Here is a 19757-nt window from a genome sequence, read left to right as displayed (position 1 = left end):
GGATCTGAGGCCGCAGATTAAAACAGAGAGCGCAGGGCAGCTCTGAACGCTTCAGCAGGATGGAGACTTGATGGCTCTGGGGAGGGGAACAGGTACGCGGGCCCAGGAAGGGCATCTTGGCCACTTTCTCTTCCCTGGGCACTAGTCCCATCTCAGAAATCTTTTTCTACTCTGGGCTTATTTTTATTCTGTCTTGCAGAGTATTAAAGTGTAACTCTTATTCCAGAATAGCTTTTTTCCTCCTAAAAAAGAGCAGATGGTTTATTTAAGTAGTGGCTCTAAGGAGTATTTTAAATCTATTGCGCTGTTTAGTAATAGGTAAGGCCCTCGATGGTCCTTCTACTAAGAAGCAAAGACCAACCAGCAGAGGAGTCCTCAGCAACAAGGATGTGCCAGGAAGGGGCCCAGCAGCTTGTTTCTCAGCAGGAGCCCGGGGTTCGTGGTTAGCCTAGTATCCTCTCAAACCCATCCCAGTAGGAGGGGGTGGGAGAAGCTGGAAATGCTCTGACATCATCGTTGTTACGGGCTGAATGTTTGTGTCCCTCCCTCCCCAACCCGCACCACCAAATTCATCTGTTGATCTACCACCTAATAGTATTCGGAGATGGAACCTTTGGGACGTGATTATGTTCATATTGGGTCATGAGTAGGGCTGGCGCCATGATGGGATTCCTGCTCTTCTACGAAGAAGAAGAGAGCTTGCTCAAGGGCCTTGGAGCACACAGTGAGAAGGTGCTGGCCCACAAGTCAAGAAGAGAGCCCACACCAAGAACTGAATCTGCCTGCACCTTGATCCTGGACGTTCCAGCTTCCAGAACTGTGAGAAATAAATGTCTGCTGTTTAAGCTGCCCCATCTACAGTGCTTTATTATATATAGCAGCCCAAACTATGACAGCCATCAAAAGCAAAAACTTTGGAAGAAGATCAGGCTGGGCCTGGTATACCTCTCTGTGCCTTGGGCAACTTACTGATCTGTCTGATCCCCAACCTCCTTATCTGCAAAATGGGTATAATGAAGTCCCCCCTGACAAGGCAGGGCACTTGCTGGACAGAGAGCAAGTTCGGAGTCACTTGTCCTGACTTGAGCACTACCATCTTGTGGGAATAGTGGCAGTCAGGAAATGGATGGTTCCTGGCTGTGGACATATGTGGGATGGTGTCATGCTTTCCTGATTTGAAGTCAGCAAGCTTCAGTTCTTCTGATAAACATTCTTGAGCAGACCCTCGGCTATGGTCCAGTGGTTTCCACTAACGCTCAGTTCCTCAAGGGGCTTGTGGTCTCTGAGAAGGAATGACAGAGAAGCACTTCAGTTTCTCTACGTAACCAGAAGGTTGGAAGTCAGGGGATGCTGGATCATCGTGAGGGCACGAGAGTTGGCACCCACAAAGCCTTCCTGGAGGAGATGGTTCCTCCATATGTGACCTATTCTTCTTGAGTAAACCACTTGATTTTCCCCAAGAAAAATAAGGGAAATTCAGGTCTTACCGTATGCATCAGCAAAGTATTCTGTATGTCAAAATTTATCAGCTTTCTAATAAGTCAGTTACCTGATTGGAAATCCTCTTTCAAACTAATACCCCAGAAGGTTCCCTCTTTCAGAATGATGGCAGGCTTTATAGCCTCACAGTATTTGCACACACAAAGCAACTCCTTGTGAGCTTTCATTTAGAGCTGAAATATATCCTGTTCTTCCTGACAGTCCAGTGTTTGTTTAATGGGATGATTGGGGAAAGGAGCAAAACCAGACTCCTTGTAGCCTCTCCTGCACGGCGGCTCCTTCCGCTGGCTCCCCTGTTGCTCTGACCAGCGGGCTTCAGCAGCCGTGCCTGGCAGCCGGAGAGAGGACAGAGTGGGCCAGACCTGGTGGGCAGAGTGCTCTGACCCTGGGCAGAGGCCAGCATGACTGACCAGCCAGTAGTGGACCCGTTTAGTCAAATGACGTCTGGTCATGAGCCAAAGGGCCGTAGACTCTAGAAAATGCTTGTATTTTTGTGACATTATTCCTGTAGTGTTTTCAGATTCGGCAAGCATGTTTCCAGATTGTTTTATGACGAACAGTTGTATTTTACTCTTTCATTCTTTGACTGCATGATGCCGCGTTGGGTTTCTCTTTCTCCTTTTTCTTTCTTTTTCCTCACAGATGTGGGAGGAGGCCATTGCCCTTGGTAAGGAACTTGCTGAACAGTATGAAAACGAGATGTTTGATTACGAACAGCTCAGTGAGTTGCTGGTGAGTCCACGTTTCTTTATAGTTAAATGAACACGGGTGATCTATGCTTGTTTTTCTGGGATTTCCCTTTCCGTTTTAACTGGGAGATTCTCTTCAGGTCTTCTGCAGCTGTGGCCATGGTCCTCCATTTTGTCCAGGAGGACGGTCTTGATGAATTTGCTGGCTGATTCTGGCCCACAAGTACTCACTCATATTCCCAGCAGGGCTTTGGAAGCCAGACTCTACAATTCTTCTGAGCTTTTATACGTCAACAACTGCTGGCTCCATGCGTACAGTGCTCTTGACGGCCTGAGAGTCTCTGAGAGTCGCTGCTGGATTAAAACTGGCCCCGTCCATGAGGCGGGTGGGTGGTGGGTGGTGGGAGAGGAGCCTAGACCTTTCTCCTGCCATTAATTTAGACCAGAATTCTGCCCTTTTAAATTCTTCTTCGATGTATCCCAGTATCTAATTGATACCAGTTTTTTAAGTCCTGAAAACTAGCCATTTAATTATAAGAAAAAAACATTTCTGTGACACCTCTTTGGTTATCAGAAACATGCATAAATCCTACTGGTTACTGAATTCAGCTCTTCTGGTCAGATTCTCTGCTAAACATTGGGGGTGCGTGACAGATTCTGTCAAAGCCGCATGGCAAGGTGACCAGATGCCAGTGTCCCGGGCTGAGCCTCCCACATCCTCACCCTCCCACCCAACTAGAATTGCCAAAGCTTGAAGAGCCCACTGGAAGATTCTAGAAGAAACTGAATGCTATTCAAACCTGACGTTTTCTTTCTTCCTTTCAGAAAAAACAGGCTCAGTTTTATGAAAACATCGTCAAAGTGATAAGACCTAAACCAGACTATTTCGCTGTTGGCTACTATGGACAAGGATTCCCCACATTCCTTCGGGTAAATTTTGATTCTGTTGAATCTGAGCCAGGGTTGCTCCCTGGCTAGAGAGCCCCTTTCCATTCTGAGGAATGATTTGGACTTTGCATTTGTGGGTCAGAGTCTGAATCGGTGCTCTTAACAGCTCTGTGCTTAGCTTAGGGTGTGAAAGAAGGTCTGATAATATTTTCTTTGATTGCATATAAACCTTCCATCTGATTTTTCCTAAACATAACTGGAGATTTATGTGTGTTTTTTTTTTAATTGTGATAAAGTACAGATAACATAAAATTTACCATCTTAACCAGTTTCAAGTGTATGGTTCCGTACACTGCTGTGCGGTCATCCATCTGCAAACTTTTTCATCTCTCCAAACTGAAATTCCGTAGCCAGTTAAACAAGAAGTCTGCATTACCCCACTTTCCAGTCCCTGGCAACACCCTGCTCCTTTATGTCTCTAGGAATTTGCCTGTTATCAGTAGCTCATAAAGTGAAATCATACGGTACTTGTCCTTTTGCATCTGGTCCGTTTCCCTCGGCACGGTGTCTTTAGGTTATCTGCGTCGGAGCACGTGTCGCTTTCCCCTCCTTTTCATGGCTAAGTAATATTCCACTGCACAGTTTTACCATATTTTACTTGTCCATCTGTTCTTCAGTGAATGTTTGGGTTGTTTTGGCTACTGTGAATGATATTGCCATGAACATGTATATTTTTAATTATATGAGCGATTGCAAGTGGATTTCCATGACCACGCTGCTGGGGACTCTGGGTCAGGCTCCCTCCCTTGGACAGGTGTGTGTCGTTTGACACACGATTGAAGACACACTGTGACACCGGATGCCCCTTCCCTGGAGCTCATGAGGCCAGAGGAGAAATTGTGTAAATAAATGTTTCTTGACCTACTAATAGAATTGTTTGAAGTTTCTCGTGGTGCCATTGACCAGTGGGTCATGATTTCTTATCATTCCTTATGATATTTTTTTTAAGACACATGGTTTTCTCTCATGCTGGGAGACCATGCGTGATTCCTCTGGTTTCCGGGAAGACGGTCTCTTGCCTGGAACACGGCTGCCTGGGGCACTTAGATCTGGTCAGGAGGTTTTTCTCGTCCCAGAGTGTGTCCCTTTGGCTTTGGTGGTTCTGATTACATGGAAGACCCCAATAGGGTAAGATACTCCTTGGTGCCACAAGCAGGAAGGACTTCCTTGCTGAGGGCCTGATGTTGTTTATAAGACAACCACCAGTGAGCCTCGCAGGCCTGGTCTGCTCTGAAAAGTGATCTGTTGCTTTGTGCACTCTCTCGGGGTCCTGCGTGACTGGGGCATCAGCCCCGCCCTGTCACTGCTGGTCGGCCCTCTCCTTGTGCGGTTGAGCCAGGACATACCTAAGACAGCGGTCGATCAGAAGCCCAGATTCTGGAGCAGTCTTCTTACCAAAGACTAACTAAAGGGCATTTCATTATAAATTAAGTTATAAATGTTCCCCTAAATCAGGGAAGATTTTTGAAATTAATTCTTTTTTAGATAAAAAACCCAGCTATAGTAGGAGCTTGGAGTCGATGTTGTTAAAGCCTTTAATTAATGTGTATGAATCTGTGGGTGCATCCCCGTTTGTGTCTGTAAGAAACAGAGAGACCGACCCTAAACCACGGCTGACCTGTGCTGTGCCGAGGCATTACAGCATGTAATGGCCCTCCAGGGATAGTGCTGTGGCTCAAGGCCACTGACTGGCTCTGCCCTGGCTTCCTGACATGCTGGGGGTGGGGTGGGAACTTTGCAGTCCCCAAGTGAAGAGACGCCTGGTGTGTGCTGGGAGGACACACACGATGTGTGCGCCAGGGACCTCACTGGGTCACCTCCCCCGTCCAAAGGACAAAATGCAAAGTGCGAATGAAGAGTTTAACGGGCTTGATTAATACTGAACTGATTACTCAGTTCCCTGCCGCACCGGAATAATTTCGTGGGACTATAGCAATATATTTACGATGCTTCACAGATCACCTGTCCGGGGTCAGTCTGACAATGACATTAGCAGTTACAAAAAAGCAGGTGAAATGTTTGGCTGTTTAATGCCTCTGAGAACTGGCTGTCCCTTTTGCTTTGTTTTTCTTTGAGAATTGGTCTCATTAGGTTGTTTCTTTGGTTTTGTTTTTTGAGGTTTTCTTTTTTTTTGCCTTGATGTTAATATTTATGGCTCTTACAAGCAATAAATATCTGACTATATCTACATTTCTCCCTTATTTTCATGTTTGAAGGGACTGCTTCAGAATGCACAATAATTGACATTTCTAGAAAATGTTAGTGCTGTTTTCATCTGTAACTCACTAGTGTTTTTCTGTTAAAGCCTTTATATACATTTTATTATTGTGTCTGTCTTCCAGTGTAGGGAGTAATAGATGCATGCGAGTTCGTAGTAGCCTGTTTTACATTAAATCTTCCTGGATTTCTGAAATGTTTGGCTTTATATAGCCTTAAAAGATGCCCACACTGTGTTTGTATTTCTAATTAAGACTACATATTACTTTGGTTTCTGCTTGACATTATTTTTTCGGGAAAGAGAACATTTTTCTTCCATAATGGGTACTTTAAGACATACCTGAACACAAAGTGAAAAAAAATATTCAGTTCTTAAACTGTTCCTTCTTTAGTGATTTATAGGGACTCAGATAAGTCATGGCTAAGGAAGGAAATAAACTGAGTGCAGTAGGATCTCTCTTTATCTTTTAAAAGTTCATTAATTAGACAAACTTTAATTTAACTTCGCACTTAGTCTCCAGGAGATGAGGGAAAGAACATCCAGCAGAATGCTCTCCTGTCTGGCTGTCTGTCTCTCCTCTCTGGCGTCTGGCCAGGGTCATGACAGATGATGAGGCCGCACCTGACTCACAGCCAGCCAGCCTAGGGTCTCCGGCTCAGGGTCCCCTGGTTGAAACAACAGATCCTGTGAGGAAAAGCATCAGCCCCAGCCTTCCATTTCTCAGGTCCTGTGGCATCTTTTCCTTGTTAACAGTTTTCCTTTAGGATCAGACAGGTGGGGCGGGCAGGGTGTTGGGAGACAGGAGGTATAGGCTCGGGTGGCGTCACACTACCCATTGCCACCTTTCCGTGACTCAGTTGACAACTCAGGACACACTGTTGGCTCTCTGAAGGTACCTGCTACATCTTAGAAGCAGAAAATTCCCTAGAGCTACATTTCCTGAGGGACCGTGTCACACCCAGACAGAAATGGCCTCGACAGGACAGCCTGTGTAAGGAAGAACGCTCGCCTGCCTAACACCCACCCCAGGGACACCTCACCCTCAAAAACGACCCCCCAGTTGGGCTCTCCAACTCGGAATTTATGGAGGTGACAGAGTGTCATGGGAGATGGACCAAAGCAGCTGTTAGAAGGAGAACTCTGACACTCTGCCCACCGCCCATCAGTGGGTAATTCTTCACACGAGGCGGACGTGCGGTGAGGGAAGCGCTGCCACCCCCTCCGGTTTCTCACCACCAGAGAGGCCGCGGTCCTCACGACTCTCTCCCCTGGCCTCGACCCCATTCCCTGGTTTGGCTCTGCCCTTGGCTGCGTCCTCTCGGAGACGCCTCAGGAGGTCGTGCTCGGGCTCTGAGCGTTGAGGCCCCACCTCAGACTCACGGTGTCTTCACTTCTTAGGAGACGAAGGCTGGCTCATTGGGGCCTACCCGAAAAGACCCACTTGTCCTCGTGCCTTGACCCTTTCCGCCCGCCTCACACCCCCCAGAAGCGGGCCCCGATGGCCCACTCGGTCCCCCCGGTGGCTCTAGCCGAGCGCCGCTGTCGGGACGGAAGCGCATCCGCGGCCATCGTGCGAGTTGCGTTGGGTGCTTCTTCCACACTGGAAACTGCTGTGCGGTGCCGGCGCATTGCTGATTAATAAGGCTGGTGCACTTACAAGCTGTTCTTCAATCAGCGACTTAAAAAAAAAAAAAAAAAGCATATTTTGAAGACCAGTGCGCTGGCGCGTGCGTGGGTCCTGGCCTTTCCCCCGCTGGTATTTAATGAATGTCATTGTTTCCAGGGGAAAGTTTTCATTTACCGAGGGAAGGAGTATGAACGCAGGGAAGATTTTGAAGCTCGGCTGTTAACGCAGTTCCCCAACGCCGAGAAAATGAAGACAACGTCTCCACCAGGCGACGACATTAAAAACTCTCCTGGCCAGTGTATCCTTTCCGACAAGCCTGTGGAATGGGACACGGCCACCGCGCCGTGCGCCTGGGTGGCTGGGTGGGCCTGGGGCCCCGTCGCGGCCGACGAGCACCCCGCCTGCTGGTCCTTAACCCCCTTTGCCCTCAGATATCCAGTGCTTCACCGTAAAGCCCAAACTCGATCTGCCCCCGAAATTTCACAGGCCTGTGTCGGAGCAGATTGTAAGGTAAGCACCCCGTTTCTCCCACCCACCGGGAGGCCGGAGAAAGGCTGGGCGCTAAGAATTTCACCCTCGAGATGGTGGATTGTAGCCTTTGATTTGCTTTCCAGATGCTCTTTCTGTTGACTTAGAAGAGCAAGGGAAGCAAATTCTTTCTAGCATCCGAACAGTGAGGGAAGAGGTTAGTGTGTGTTGCCAGTGGGTACAAGAACTATTCCTTTCCCGACATGAGGAGATGAGGAAAACTCGGGAGGACGGAAGGGAAACTCTGGTCTCCTTATGCCCTGCCAGTTGGCGGGGGGGGGGGGCGGCGGTGGTCCCTGCAGAGCTTAGCGGGGCTCCAGCCCAGTCCCAACCCAGCACTTCCGAGTCCACACGCCTGGGGATGGCCGGAGTGTTTGCATGCTGTAAGGCAGGACAAGGGATTGGGGCATTTAATTTTCTGGGTGGAGAAGCCCCAGATCCCTGCAGCCCCACGATTATGTTACGTGGGATGATGGGGCTGATTGTTACACTCACTCGCCGCTGTCCGAATTTGAGGGTTTATGCCTCTCTGGTGAGTTGCCCCTGACCTAGCAGTGTTGTAGAGACCCCCTGCTTGAGATGTTCCGTTGATGTTCCGACTTTTCTTTCTATGCGATCCATGTTCTGGTTAAGAAATTAACCTCTTTGGTGGCCTGATAATGCTCAGAATCTGCTCATTTCATATCCTGAAGTGTGGGGGGCTGTGTTCTTCCTCCACATTCCCTCTCCTTTCTTTAACCTTGTATCAGCCATGACGGCAGGTCAGCCAGGACTCTGTTTACCGATGTTTATCTGTTTATCGATGAACGATGGCTTCCACAAGTTTTCCAACAGTGTATTTTGGAGAGAGGCATTAAAGCCAATAGCGAATCGTAGCTGATGCTCGGTTGTTTGCTGGGACGTGGGGAGGCGGCCGACGTCTCAGTGCAGACGAGGGATGTCTGCCTCTGGTACACGTGTGCCATCCAGCCCTTCCCCAGGGAAAGAAAGGACACACTTGTCGTGCGTGCCGTCCTTTTGGTTGCAGACTCTACCTTTGATAGAGCTGAAACTAAGGTATATAAGGTCTTTTTAAAAATAAGAAACACGTTTGTGGAGCATAAGAAATAACACAGAGGACATGGGGAGATGGAGAGGAGAAGGGAGTTGGGGAAAATTGGGAGGGGGAGATGAACCATGAGAGACTGTGGACTCTGAAAAATAATCTGAGGGTTTTGGAGGGGAAGGGCGGTTCAGGGAACCTGGTGGTGGGTATTATGGAGGGCACGTATTGCATGGAACACTGGGTGTGATGCATAAACAATGAATTCTGGTACACTGAAAAGAAATTTAAAAAAAAAAGAAAAAATATATATATCAATTAGTAGCTCATCTAATCCATGGGAAGTGTTATAGAATGAAAAGTAATTCTTAGGAAAAGTATTATAAGTAAAGCTGGATTCTTTACAGTAAAAAAATTAGAAACATAATTTTTTTAAAAATTAATAAAAATTATTGAATTGGTTTAATAAATTAATCGTTGAATCACTCATTTAAACTAATAGAGTAAATTGGGATTTTGAAGGCGGAAACACAAGAGTGGGGGACGCAGGCCTGTTGCCGCTCTCCTTCGCTTTACCTTTTCTCCGTGTGTGCCCGCCTCACTCTTACTCAGCATCTCCTCTCCCCTGAGGGTTTGCAGGGACAGGGAAGAGGCAAAAACTCAAGGCAATTTTTCCACCTGCCAGCATCTCTCTTCTGAGGCTGGCGGGGAGAGAAAGCCACGGCGATTGCTCGGGGTCAGGGTTGGGGAACGCTCTCAGGGATGCAGGGACCTATGAGGAGGCCAGACCCCACGTCGTAAAAGCATGTTGGCTGCTTTGGGGGTTGAATGTCTAACGCTTTATCTGTCTCTACAGTTTTTACAGGGTGAATGAAGTCCAGCGGTTTGAATATTCTCGGCCGATACGCAAGGGAGAGAAAAACCCAGACAATGAATTCGCGGTAAAGAAAACAACCAAAAGACCCCCCAAAGGGCTCCTTCCACCACCACTGCCCCTACCTGTGGAAAATGGCCTCAGAGGCCACCACAGGGCAGTATTAGATGCCTTTGTGCCTTGCGTGCAGAAATCCAAATTCCAAATCCTAAGCCCTTCAACTGTAGCGAAAGGATGAACATCTCACGGACGATGTCGTTAAGGCCTTACGATGCTAGCAGAAGGGGACGAGTGCGGGGAGTCTGCTTCTTATGCTCCTGGCGTCCTCGCTTCCCTCTTCGGCTTCTCTGAGTTGTCTCCCTCTGGGCCCTGGACCCCCGAGCACCCTGCTGGTGTCTCTAATACGAATAGGCAAAGGGGCCTGAGCACTCTGGCTTTCTGCTGATGGCAAGCAGTTGGAGGTGAGCGGAGCGGAGACCCAGACAGACACTCCTATTCAGCACCTGAGTTTTCCTGAGGCTTGAGGCCCAGGGGCTCCTGGGTGCCACAGAGTCGTGGACCTGGTCATTCTCTGTGACGGAGCCACCCTGTGCCTTGGAGGACATTGAGCAGCTTCCCTGACCCTCTGCCCATTAGATAACTGGTAGTACCTCCCCAGCTGTGACAACCAACCGAAAAGGTCATCACCTTGTCCCCTGCATTAGTCATAGAAATAGTAACAGAAATTTTTGCAGCTTTTAAAAAAATATGCATGCACTTGGTTTAATGGTTTCCATTTGCAAAGAATATTCTTTGCAATAAAGTGGAGTTCTTCAACATGTTAACATTTCCCCCTCCTTCTGCCCTGCAAACATCCTCGGGAATCCCTAGGTGGGCCCTTATTTCCATGACCCATTCGCTGCAGGGACTTCCAAGGAGGACCAGCAGCTCTGCTGGGGACTGCATCCCCCTTCCTATCATTCGGAGGTGTCTGGGGGGCGCAGAAGGTCAAAGGTGACCTGACCCAGAGTGAAGTTTGGGGCACTTCCAGCCACGATGCTTCTATCCAGCCTCCCCCTAAAGCCCTCCATTTCCTGCAATCTTCCCATCCTCAGGGTGAGGCCTGAGAATCTCCAGTCACTGGCCCTTCCTGCCCGAGCCTTGGCCTGGGTGTCTACAATGAGCTCATATTCCGAGAACCCCAGTTATTCCCGCTTCCCACACTGCTGATCTCAAAACGAAGACCCTATTTCTTGGTTAATGCCAGCGTCCCAGGATCCCGTACTTGGTAACTGGTCACTACGGTGTTGTCTCTAATAGTGAGGGAGGGGACAAGACATCAGCCCCAAGGGGGCGGCTTTCTGAGCGATCTCTGGTGGGGCCCTTGTGGCCACAACATGACCGTTTATGTAGCATCTCTGGACTGTGGGACTACAGGCAGTTCTTGAATTTCCCTCACACGTCTCGCATCCAGCGGCTGCGTATACTGTCATACCGCAGAGAAAGAGGCACACGAAGGTCTGGCAAATTGCCGACAGGGGTGCAGCCAACTGGGGGAGAGCCAAGAATAGCCGAGACCCCTGACATTTGGGGCTTCACTAAGCCTCGTGCTTCTTCCAAATGGCCCTGAAATCCCCTAATGGCCCCGTTAGGCCCTCACACTTGGATGAGGCTGTCTGAAACCACAGGATTTAGTCCTTCACACGCCTGACAAAGCCTAAAGCTTCCAGATAAGCATGGGGCTTTCTGCAGCGATGGGAAGCGGGGCTCGGCCTGGCTCTGCAGGCGGGACGCTGGGGAAGCCCCCTGCCAGGCTGAGCGCTCTGCGTGGCTGCACAGCCGGGGATGAGGCGGCCGAGGAGGTGGGAGACGGAGAGCGAGCTCTGGGTTGGCCTGTGCCAGTTGTCCAGAAGGCCCTTGGTGGAGCCCAGGGCCCCAGCCGGGCTGTGTCAGCCTCTGGGGAGACCCTGCAGGTGCTCTGAAGTGTCACACTGCTGTTGCCTTGGGCAAGCGCCTGGGGGAGCCTTCTCCTGGGTCCCCTTCCTTCTCCCCTCTGGAGCCTCACAGGTGCGGGGATCGATGCTTCTCTAAGATCCAGTGTGGCCCCCTGGACTGGCTGACGTCAGCCCACTGTGGCTGGACCCTCCCAACACACCTGCATGGCCCAGTTATGCCCCGGGACAGGGCGAGGGTGGCCGGAAGCAGACCATGGGCGGGACCAGGTGGGCAAAAGGTCCCTGCTGGTTAGCTCACCGCGGGTTTCCATGCAGCCTGGAAGAGGCACGGGGGGTGATGCTCGTTGGCTTGCAGCAGTTTCCTGCCGCACATAATGTGCCGTTCTGTGAAGACTCTGGATTATAAAATGGTATCTTATTGAAAATATGCATCGACGTGCCTTTCTAGTGCTCAGTGAGAAGTCTTGAACAACAGATACTGAAAAGGTTTAAGTTACCGTCTCCAGAGGGTGGGTGATTTGTCCACATCTTTATTTTCTGATGTGAATAGAGATCAGTTGTTCTGGAAACACATGAAGCCTAGCATACTGACCGGTCTGTATCTGGCGTGAGCGGTCACTTACACGAAACCCGGTTTTCCTTAGCGCCCTTCCACCTGTGGGTTTCTGTTGAACCCGAAGTCGGGCCAACATGGGAGCCTCTTCAAAAATCCCTTTGCTCAGAGGGAACTTCCCTTGTTTTAACGTACAGAATCCTCCCTGGCTCTCCCGTTGTGTTTTCTTGCCAAACGCCAGGGAGGCTGGCACCACTGGCCAGCCAAAGCAGGGGACATTGCTGTGTCTCGTGTGACTGTCCGACTCACAGGCAGAGCATGGCGAAAAGGCATGCAAAAGGGCCACGTGCAATTCCTTGCAGGGACACCCGTCCCCCGGGAGGACACACCTCGCAGAGAGTGGCCAGTCCCCATGAGGGCAGACGCTGTCCACCTGCTGACGTCCTTCTGACCAGTACCGTGTGTGTGTTCCTTTGCAGAACATGTGGATCGAGAGAACCATATACACCACGGCGTACAAGTTACCTGGAATTTTAAGGTGGTTTGAGGTCAAATCTGTCTTCATGGTAAGGAAACTACCCCCCCCAGGAGGGATTGTGCATTGCCCTCTGTTACAGGGTGCGGTGGGCACATGGAGACCCCAGGCCAGACGAGGCTGAGCCCGTCGTCACCCTGCACATTCCCTGGGCCATCGACTGTGCAGGTCCACAAACATTGTTGTAGAAATGCTGTGTAATCACGACCAGTGCTAGCTGACGAGAAAACCAGCATTAAGATTTTCTTTCTTCTTACAAAATATTTAAATCTAGTCATTGCTGTGCTGTTTTGACAGCTCTTTCTGTTAACTAAATGAAAAGTTTAAGACAAGTTCCAATTTACATACACTTTTTAAGATCTTTCTTCCTGATGGTTTTATTGCCATTTACATGACAAACGACTTGATTAATAGCAATTGCTTATTTCAAGTAAAAATAGCTTGAGAATATACCCCTCACTAGCACTTTTTTAAAGAAATAATGACTCGCATCTCATTAGCTAAACTTTGCTCTGCCTCACTGGTGAGCCCTGGGACAGTTCCATCTCCATGAACCAGAGTCTGGCGGCAGATTCTTACTGAATACACAGAAGTATCAGAGAGTGGGATAAAGAGATCTGATTGAAATATGTATTTTAATTCACGTGTCTCAATGCCTTTTGTGTTCAGCCAGCAGGATCTTATCCAGAGGCTGGTGCCCCCCCTGTAGTTTACAGTGAGTCTCCTCAAAACTCCCTGTTCAGTTCAACCTGGCTGGAACCTCTCTTCAGCCTCAGCCTCAGCCCCGTTTCTGTTTCCTCTCTTTTTCTCTCATCCATGCCCATCTGAACTCAGGGCCATATCCAACCCCCCCATCCCAGGTGCCCCCTCCTGCTTCTCTGAAGCCCTGGGTCTCTCTACCTGTCCCTGCCCTGGGCACTTGCATTTTGTGCTCTGAGAGTGCCCACTCTCTGCCCCCCCCCCAGCACCCAGGCAGGCCCGATGCCTGGAGGGCTCAGAAGATGTGTGGCAGGTGGCAAGTTTTTGCTGGCACCATTTAGAGCTGGTGATGTAGTATGTGAGAGGGCAGAGTAGGGGACACTTGGTGTAAATAGGCACTAAGCTTCCTAATGAGCCTCTGCCCAAAGCCCTCAGTAATCCGGGATTTTGTGAGCCAGCCAGATTTCAAGAGGAAGGAGCTTAAGAGCTCAAGGTGGAGAGGGGTGAGTCCTGACTTTCTGTAAAGATGTGGTTCTGCCACCGGCGCTGTTTGCCATTTTTAACAAACTAAGAGGCCGGAAGCCGAGTAATCCCAGAGCACATAATGAAGAGCTGCTCTCGATACCCATCCCACCCGCCCTTGCCTTGTGCATGCCCCCCCCGGGATAGTCCGCTGGGGATGTCCAGGGGGTGGCAGCCAGCCCTCCTGCTGAATGAATAGAGGAAACTATTCTTGCTTGAGGCAAACGGGCTCAGTGTCAGGGAGTCAGCGGTCGGTCAGAATGGAGTCCTGCCCTGGGGTGTGCGATTGGCGAAGGTGTGTGCCTGGGATGCTGCGTTCCAGGCCCACCTGGGAGCCGCAGTCCTGCTTGGACTACACGCCATGAGGACTCGGGGCCGACCACCTTTCTCTGCGGAAGCCACCTTTCTGTACGGGACGGCCTGTCCCTCAGCTCCTAGGCCGCACGGGACGAGCTCAGTGGGTGTTTTCCTCCACCGTGACTCCCAAGTGTTGCTCTGCAATGTGGGATCTGCCGTGAGCAGAGCTGTCTGTTCTCAGGTCCCTGTTCCCCCTGCTCCCTTTGTCCCTTGCTACAGACACCCTGGGTCCCCAGGCATGGGGAGGGACGCCTCCTACCTCCTTCAGGAGGACCGAAATGCTCCTGTGTTAGGGTGACCCCTGGATGTGGCTCTGTGGCCAGCTGGGCATCTCTTAGAGGAGGCCTGGGGGGCAGGGGCTGCTGTTGTTTTAAACCCAGCCATGTTTTCGTGGCACCTTCGGGCTGAGCCAGAGAGACATGCTCCCCTGGGCCTTGCAGGGAGCTGTTGGGCCCCAGACAGAGGAGGGCAGTTGCAGGATGGACAGCGGTCCCCTGCCTCCCGCACGGAGTGTCCCGCTGACCAGTGGCAGGTGTTCCGATGAGGCCTGTGAGGTACCATTGGAAGTGGCGACATGCTCCCCCTGGGGCAGCGGAACTCTTCCTTCCTAAGACAGTACATGGTCTACTCTGGAGATCAGGGCAGGGCTGTCCCCCCCTTCCCTCACCAAACAGGTACCGGGGGATTACAAAGTGCCAAGGCCTCCTGCCTCAGGGACAGTGATAGATTGCTCACAATTCCTTAAAATCTTACCCTTCTTTTTGAAAGATTTCATTTATTTGACAGAACTAGCAAACACAAGTGGGGTGGAGGTGAGGGGAATGGCAAAGGGGGAGGGAGAAGCAGGCTCCGCACTGAGCAGGAGCCTGATGCGGGACTCGATCCCAGCACCCTGGGATCCTGACCTGAACCGAAGGCAGACGGTTCACCGACTGAGCCACCTAGGTGCCCAGAATCTCACCCACTTTAAAAGGAACAGACCAAATGTGAATGCACGCATACTTACACATGTGCACGCGTGTATAGGCACACAGCACACACACACACACTCGTGCACACACACCCCCTCAGCCAGTCCACCTTGTATTATCGCTTTGGAATTTGCGTGCGAGGGCCACGCCTACTGGAAACGCACAGTGATTCGGAGATACCCAGCTGCTCTTGTTGGGTGATAACAGACACCCCCAAAACCCACCCCCCCCGGAAGAAAGGTGCGATGGAGGAATAGGAAGCCTGGCCCCCCTTGGGAGTGCTCGTCCTCTGGCAGGACCCCACGGGCCAGAGACACAGCAGGAGACCCTGGTGGGGTGGACGCAGCAGCCGGCCTGGGTTCCATCTTCTTCCTTCCCCGCAGGTGGAGATCAGCCCCCTGGAGAATGCCATCGAGACCATGCAGCTGACCAACGACAAGATGAACAGCATGGTGCAGCAGCACCTTGATGACCCCAGCCTCCCCATCAACCCCCTCTCCATGCTCCTGAACGGCATTGTGGACCCTGCTGTCATGGGAGGCTTCGCGAATTATGAGAAGGCATGTGACATGCCTGCGGTCCAGCCCTGTCCCGGGACAGATGTCTCCAGAAACATACCTCCCAGCCCAGAAGCTGTGCTGGTCTCTCTGGCCAATCTCAGCCGTGACTGAGCCAAGGCTGGGGACCCCCTAGAGGTGACCCCTGCCTGCTGCGGAAGGTCAAGGCCCAATCCCAGGCATGGCTCCCCTGGGCATTGTCCTCCCAGGCTGGGCTGATGGAGCTCTGCGGGGCTGCCCTTGGGTGGCTCTCAAGAGTCCTAGGATCATGAAAGGCCAAAAGACATGGTTTTAGCGAGAGACAAAAGGCTTAGAACGTGTGGGATAGGTAGGCATGGCGAGTACACGGCAGAAGGCCATCTGGGCTCCCTGGAAAGCCTCTCAGTGGGAATGGGCAGAAGTCGAAGGACATGGGGTGTGGTCTAGACCAGCGGTCTGTACTACGGTCTGCTCTCTGTGTTTGACATCAAGTTTGGACTTTGCCGCGGCCATTCACTACTTAGTGTCTGTGGCTGTTTTCCTAAGGGAAAGGGGCGGCATTGAGGCCCTTCTCAGAAAAGTTTGCTGAGCCCTTGTCCAGACAGAGTAGGAACTGAGGCAGAGAGCAGGCCGTGAGGAGTCATTGCCGTGGACCTAGAGAAGGCTCTTGGTTGTAAGCAGCCCGGAGGTGGAGGACCGGCCCAGGGCGGGGAGCAGGACAAGAGTCAGGGCGCTGGGAGCTGCCTCCCAGCGGGCTGAGCATCCAGATCAGCCGAGGCTTTGCTGGAGTCCAAGGACAGAGATGCCACCCGAAATGCCCCTCCTGGCTGCCCATTCAACATCTAAACATCTGTTGTGTTTGACCCAACCAGACCTTTAGCCCGGAGTGCTGGGGAGGGTCCATCCCCGGGGGTGCGTCTGTTTGACACACACAGGGTGGGCCCGGGTCTCTCCCCGGATCTGGTGCACAGCCAGGGTGCAGAACTGGGGCCGGGAAGCGGTGTACCGAGTGGCCCTTCCTGTCTCCACCAGGCCTTCTTTACAGAGCGGTACCTGCAGGAGCACCCAGAGGCCCATGAGAAGATCGAGAAGCTCAAGGACCTCATCGCATGGCAGGTAAGTGTGGGATGGCCGCCCTGCAGGACTGGAGTGGGGAGGCCAGACCCACATCCTCCTGGGCCACCTCAGCACACATGCTAGCCAGCACAGAGGCCTGGGACATGCGCCACAGGGCACGGAGCCACATGTGTCCCCAGATAAACCCGCCCCCCACTGCTGAATGAACTAGGCTCCTAGGCTACGGTCATGAGGTTGAACACGCAGAGCGTCCTCACTTACCAGTGAGCCTGGTCTGTCTCTGCTGGAAGATGTCTGGTATGGACAGAACTTCAGAGGGAAGGTGAGAGCTGTGATGTGTTCAAGAGCTTGGCTCCCGCCTGTCCCGGGAAGGGCACTCGGGTCGGTGCTGCCCGTGTGGGAGGTGACAGCGGGCCACTGTAGAGCGCCCGCCACTCACGTTCTCCCTGGTGGTGGCCGGGACTGGGGGCTTCCACATCGTATTTTCCCAGCTGTAATTCTGCATATAATGGTGCTTCTGTGCTCATGCTCCTGAGGTCGCTGAGTCTCACCTTCGAGGGGCCTGCTGTTAGGAGGACGTCACGGTAATAAATAGAACATACAAGGTAACAGCTTGACCAATTTGCAGTACAGTCCGGCGACATTAAGCACATTCACACTGTTGTGCGACCGTCCCCTGCGTCTGTCTCCCGAACTTTCCCACCTCGCCAAAAATCTCTGCGCTGATTCTCCATTCTCCACCCCTGCAAACCACTCTTCCACCGTCTGTCTCCGTGAACTTGATGGTTCCAGGTGCTTCACGTTTGCGGACTCCTACGGTAAAGTCCTACGGCTCTGGGGACTGGCTTGTTTCACTGAGTACAGTCTTCGGGCTTCATCCGTGTTGTAGCCCGAGTCAGAATCTCCTTCCTTGTGGGGCTGAATAACACTCCCTTGCGTGGACGGGCCACATTCGGTTCCTCCAATCACCCGCCTGTGGACGCTTGGGCTCCTTCTGCTGTTTGGCGGTGAACATGGCCACACACGAGTCTGTTCATGTTCCTGCTTTCTGTTCTTTGGGGGGTATTCCCAGAAGTGGCATTTCTGGATCAAACCATGATTCCACTTTTCAGTCTTTTGAGGAGCCACATTCCTCCCACCCCCTTGTCAACACTTGTCAGTTTCTAGTTTCTTTTTGTTTTGTTTTTCACAATGGCCGTCCTCATGGGTGTGACTTGGCCACAAATCACTAGACATCTGTTTGCAGTAGAATTACCCTTGATAACGAACCCCGAACCCCGGGGGCTGGCTCCGGCGACCTGACAGGCCAAGGACGGTTCTCTGCGTGGATTATAAGCCTCATGTGGACGGTCTCCCTCTGTTTCCAAAAAGAGACTTTAAAAGTCTGAGTGATTCCATTTTAGATGTAGAAACCAAAAGGTACAAAATTCACACTGCATTGAAGGCTATAACATCATTGCCACACAAAAACTAGTTTGGTCTGCAAAAGTTGTATTGATTTTTTTTTCTTGTAAGCTTTTACAGCAAATTGGATTTTAAGAGTTCCAAGTCCTACAGAGGAAAATAATTTGTTCCCCAGAGAGAACTTTATGTCAGCACTATGTCATCACCCCTAATAACTATATTAAAGGATGAATTTTAAAGCAGCTCACAGGAAAGCCGAAAAAGAGAATCCATTTTCTAGCAACTTCATTAAATCAAAGAGTGATGAAAAATGCATATTCAAAACATTACCTGTGATTTCGCTTTCATTTGCTAATGTTTGGAAACCCATATTTTAGTATCACTGATTGAGTCATGCGGTCATTAAAAATAAGAAGTTTGGGGTTATCAGGATGCTGTCTTAATGTTTTCGTTTGTTTGGTTTGGTTTTTTTCTGAAAGCTCCATCAGGGCAGAGTGAGTCTTTCTCTGGGGAATCCCGAAGACTCATTGGCAGAGTTTCTATCCCTGATAAGCACTAAGCACATCTCTGTGCTGAAGCTGGTTGCGAGGCAGGTTGTTAAATCCCAGGTAGCTCTTGGCTCTGCTCTTGCCATCCCCAAACCAGGACGATGCTGACCTGCTTCTCCCAGCTGGGAGCCAGTGGCTGCAGGCGCGTGGGGCCTTCCTCTATGTTTACAGCCGACACCAGGTCAGAGTGGGCTCCAGCCCCTTCCTCAAAGGCTCGGCTCTGCCCTCCCCCAGATGCAGTTGTTGTACTGAGCATCCCTGCCAAGGCCCAAAGATGAGTCCCTACAGACCCAGACACCGCCGCTGTGTTGTGCACCTATGTCTCTTTTGAAATGACAAAGACAAAAGACCAGACTCACGCCGCCTCCCCAACTGATAAGGGCCACAGCCGTTGCCCTGCAGGGGTGGTGCTCCTGGAGCATTGAGCTGTGCTCCCTGATGTTCCATGCGCTGGTGGGCTGTGAGTGAGTGCAGGGGACACACAGGGGTAAACTTCACATGCAGCACCACTGTTCAGAAGGGCGTCTCAGGAGAGCAGACTGTGTGCTCATTTTGAACAACCCAAGGTGTAACGTTGGGTATGTCTTCTCTCCTCTCCCCGCTCTGGGCTCTGGGAGACTTTTAAGAAATTCAGATTCCTGGGATCTACTTCAGAGCAAACCAGGACTCCAGAGGTGGGGTTCGGGAACCAGCCTGGGTGATGCTGATCTCATCCAGCTTGGGACCCACTGAATTACAGGGTCCCCAGAGATCTCTCCAGGCCTCATTCCATGCCCTGTGTTCGTATGTTAAGCACCCAGTATGTTAGAGTGTTTGCACAGAGCATTTTTTTATGCAGAGCCGGGGCTTAGCCGCAGTCGGGCACAGAACAGAGGCCAGATCCCCTCCCGGGAGAAGAAGGTTGTATCTGACATCGTCAGGGACCTGTTGAAGTGGTCAGTTCTCGTTCCCTCTAAATGTCGCCTGCCAAACTGCAGCTCACACAACCCCAGGGACCTAAACCAAATGGTCTTCACTTTAGTCCAGCGGGTAGCTTCTGGTAGGTCAACGAATCTGGCCCATTAAGGCTTTTAATCAAACCAACAAGAAAACAACAACAACAAAAAAAATGCAGAGACATTTAGACTGCATTTTATGTATTTGAAAATGGTTGACTATACACAAAAATGCTTGTAGGAACTCAAGTGGCTGGGCT

At 51.0% G+C, this 19757-nt stretch overlaps 1 protein-coding gene across 4 annotated transcripts in view; it reads left to right on the top strand.

Annotated features, from left to right (window-relative positions):
- Positions 1–19757, top strand: part of DOCK1 (dedicator of cytokinesis 1) — a 490685-nt gene that overhangs the window by 451897 nt on the left and 19031 nt on the right. For all 4 annotated transcript variants that reach the window (XM_032882088.1, XM_032882091.1, XM_032882090.1 and 1 more), the window contains exons 39-46: positions 2143–2232; positions 3015–3119; positions 7139–7280; positions 7414–7492; positions 9409–9493; positions 12393–12479; positions 15381–15557; positions 16566–16649. In XM_032882088.1, the coding sequence (XP_032737979.1) occupies positions 2143–2232; positions 3015–3119; positions 7139–7280; positions 7414–7492; positions 9409–9493; positions 12393–12479; positions 15381–15557; positions 16566–16649 (849 nt within the window). The remainder of the gene's footprint in view (positions 1–2142; positions 2233–3014; positions 3120–7138; positions 7281–7413; positions 7493–9408; positions 9494–12392; positions 12480–15380; positions 15558–16565; positions 16650–19757) is intronic.

Source organism: Lontra canadensis, unplaced genomic scaffold, assembly GCF_010015895.1.
Source record: "Lontra canadensis isolate GAN:19392208 unplaced genomic scaffold, GSC_riverotter_1.0 scaffold79, whole genome shotgun sequence".
Lineage (NCBI taxonomy): Eukaryota > Metazoa > Chordata > Mammalia > Carnivora > Mustelidae > Lontra > Lontra canadensis.
This window is presented reverse-complemented; position numbering and strand designations above follow the sequence as displayed.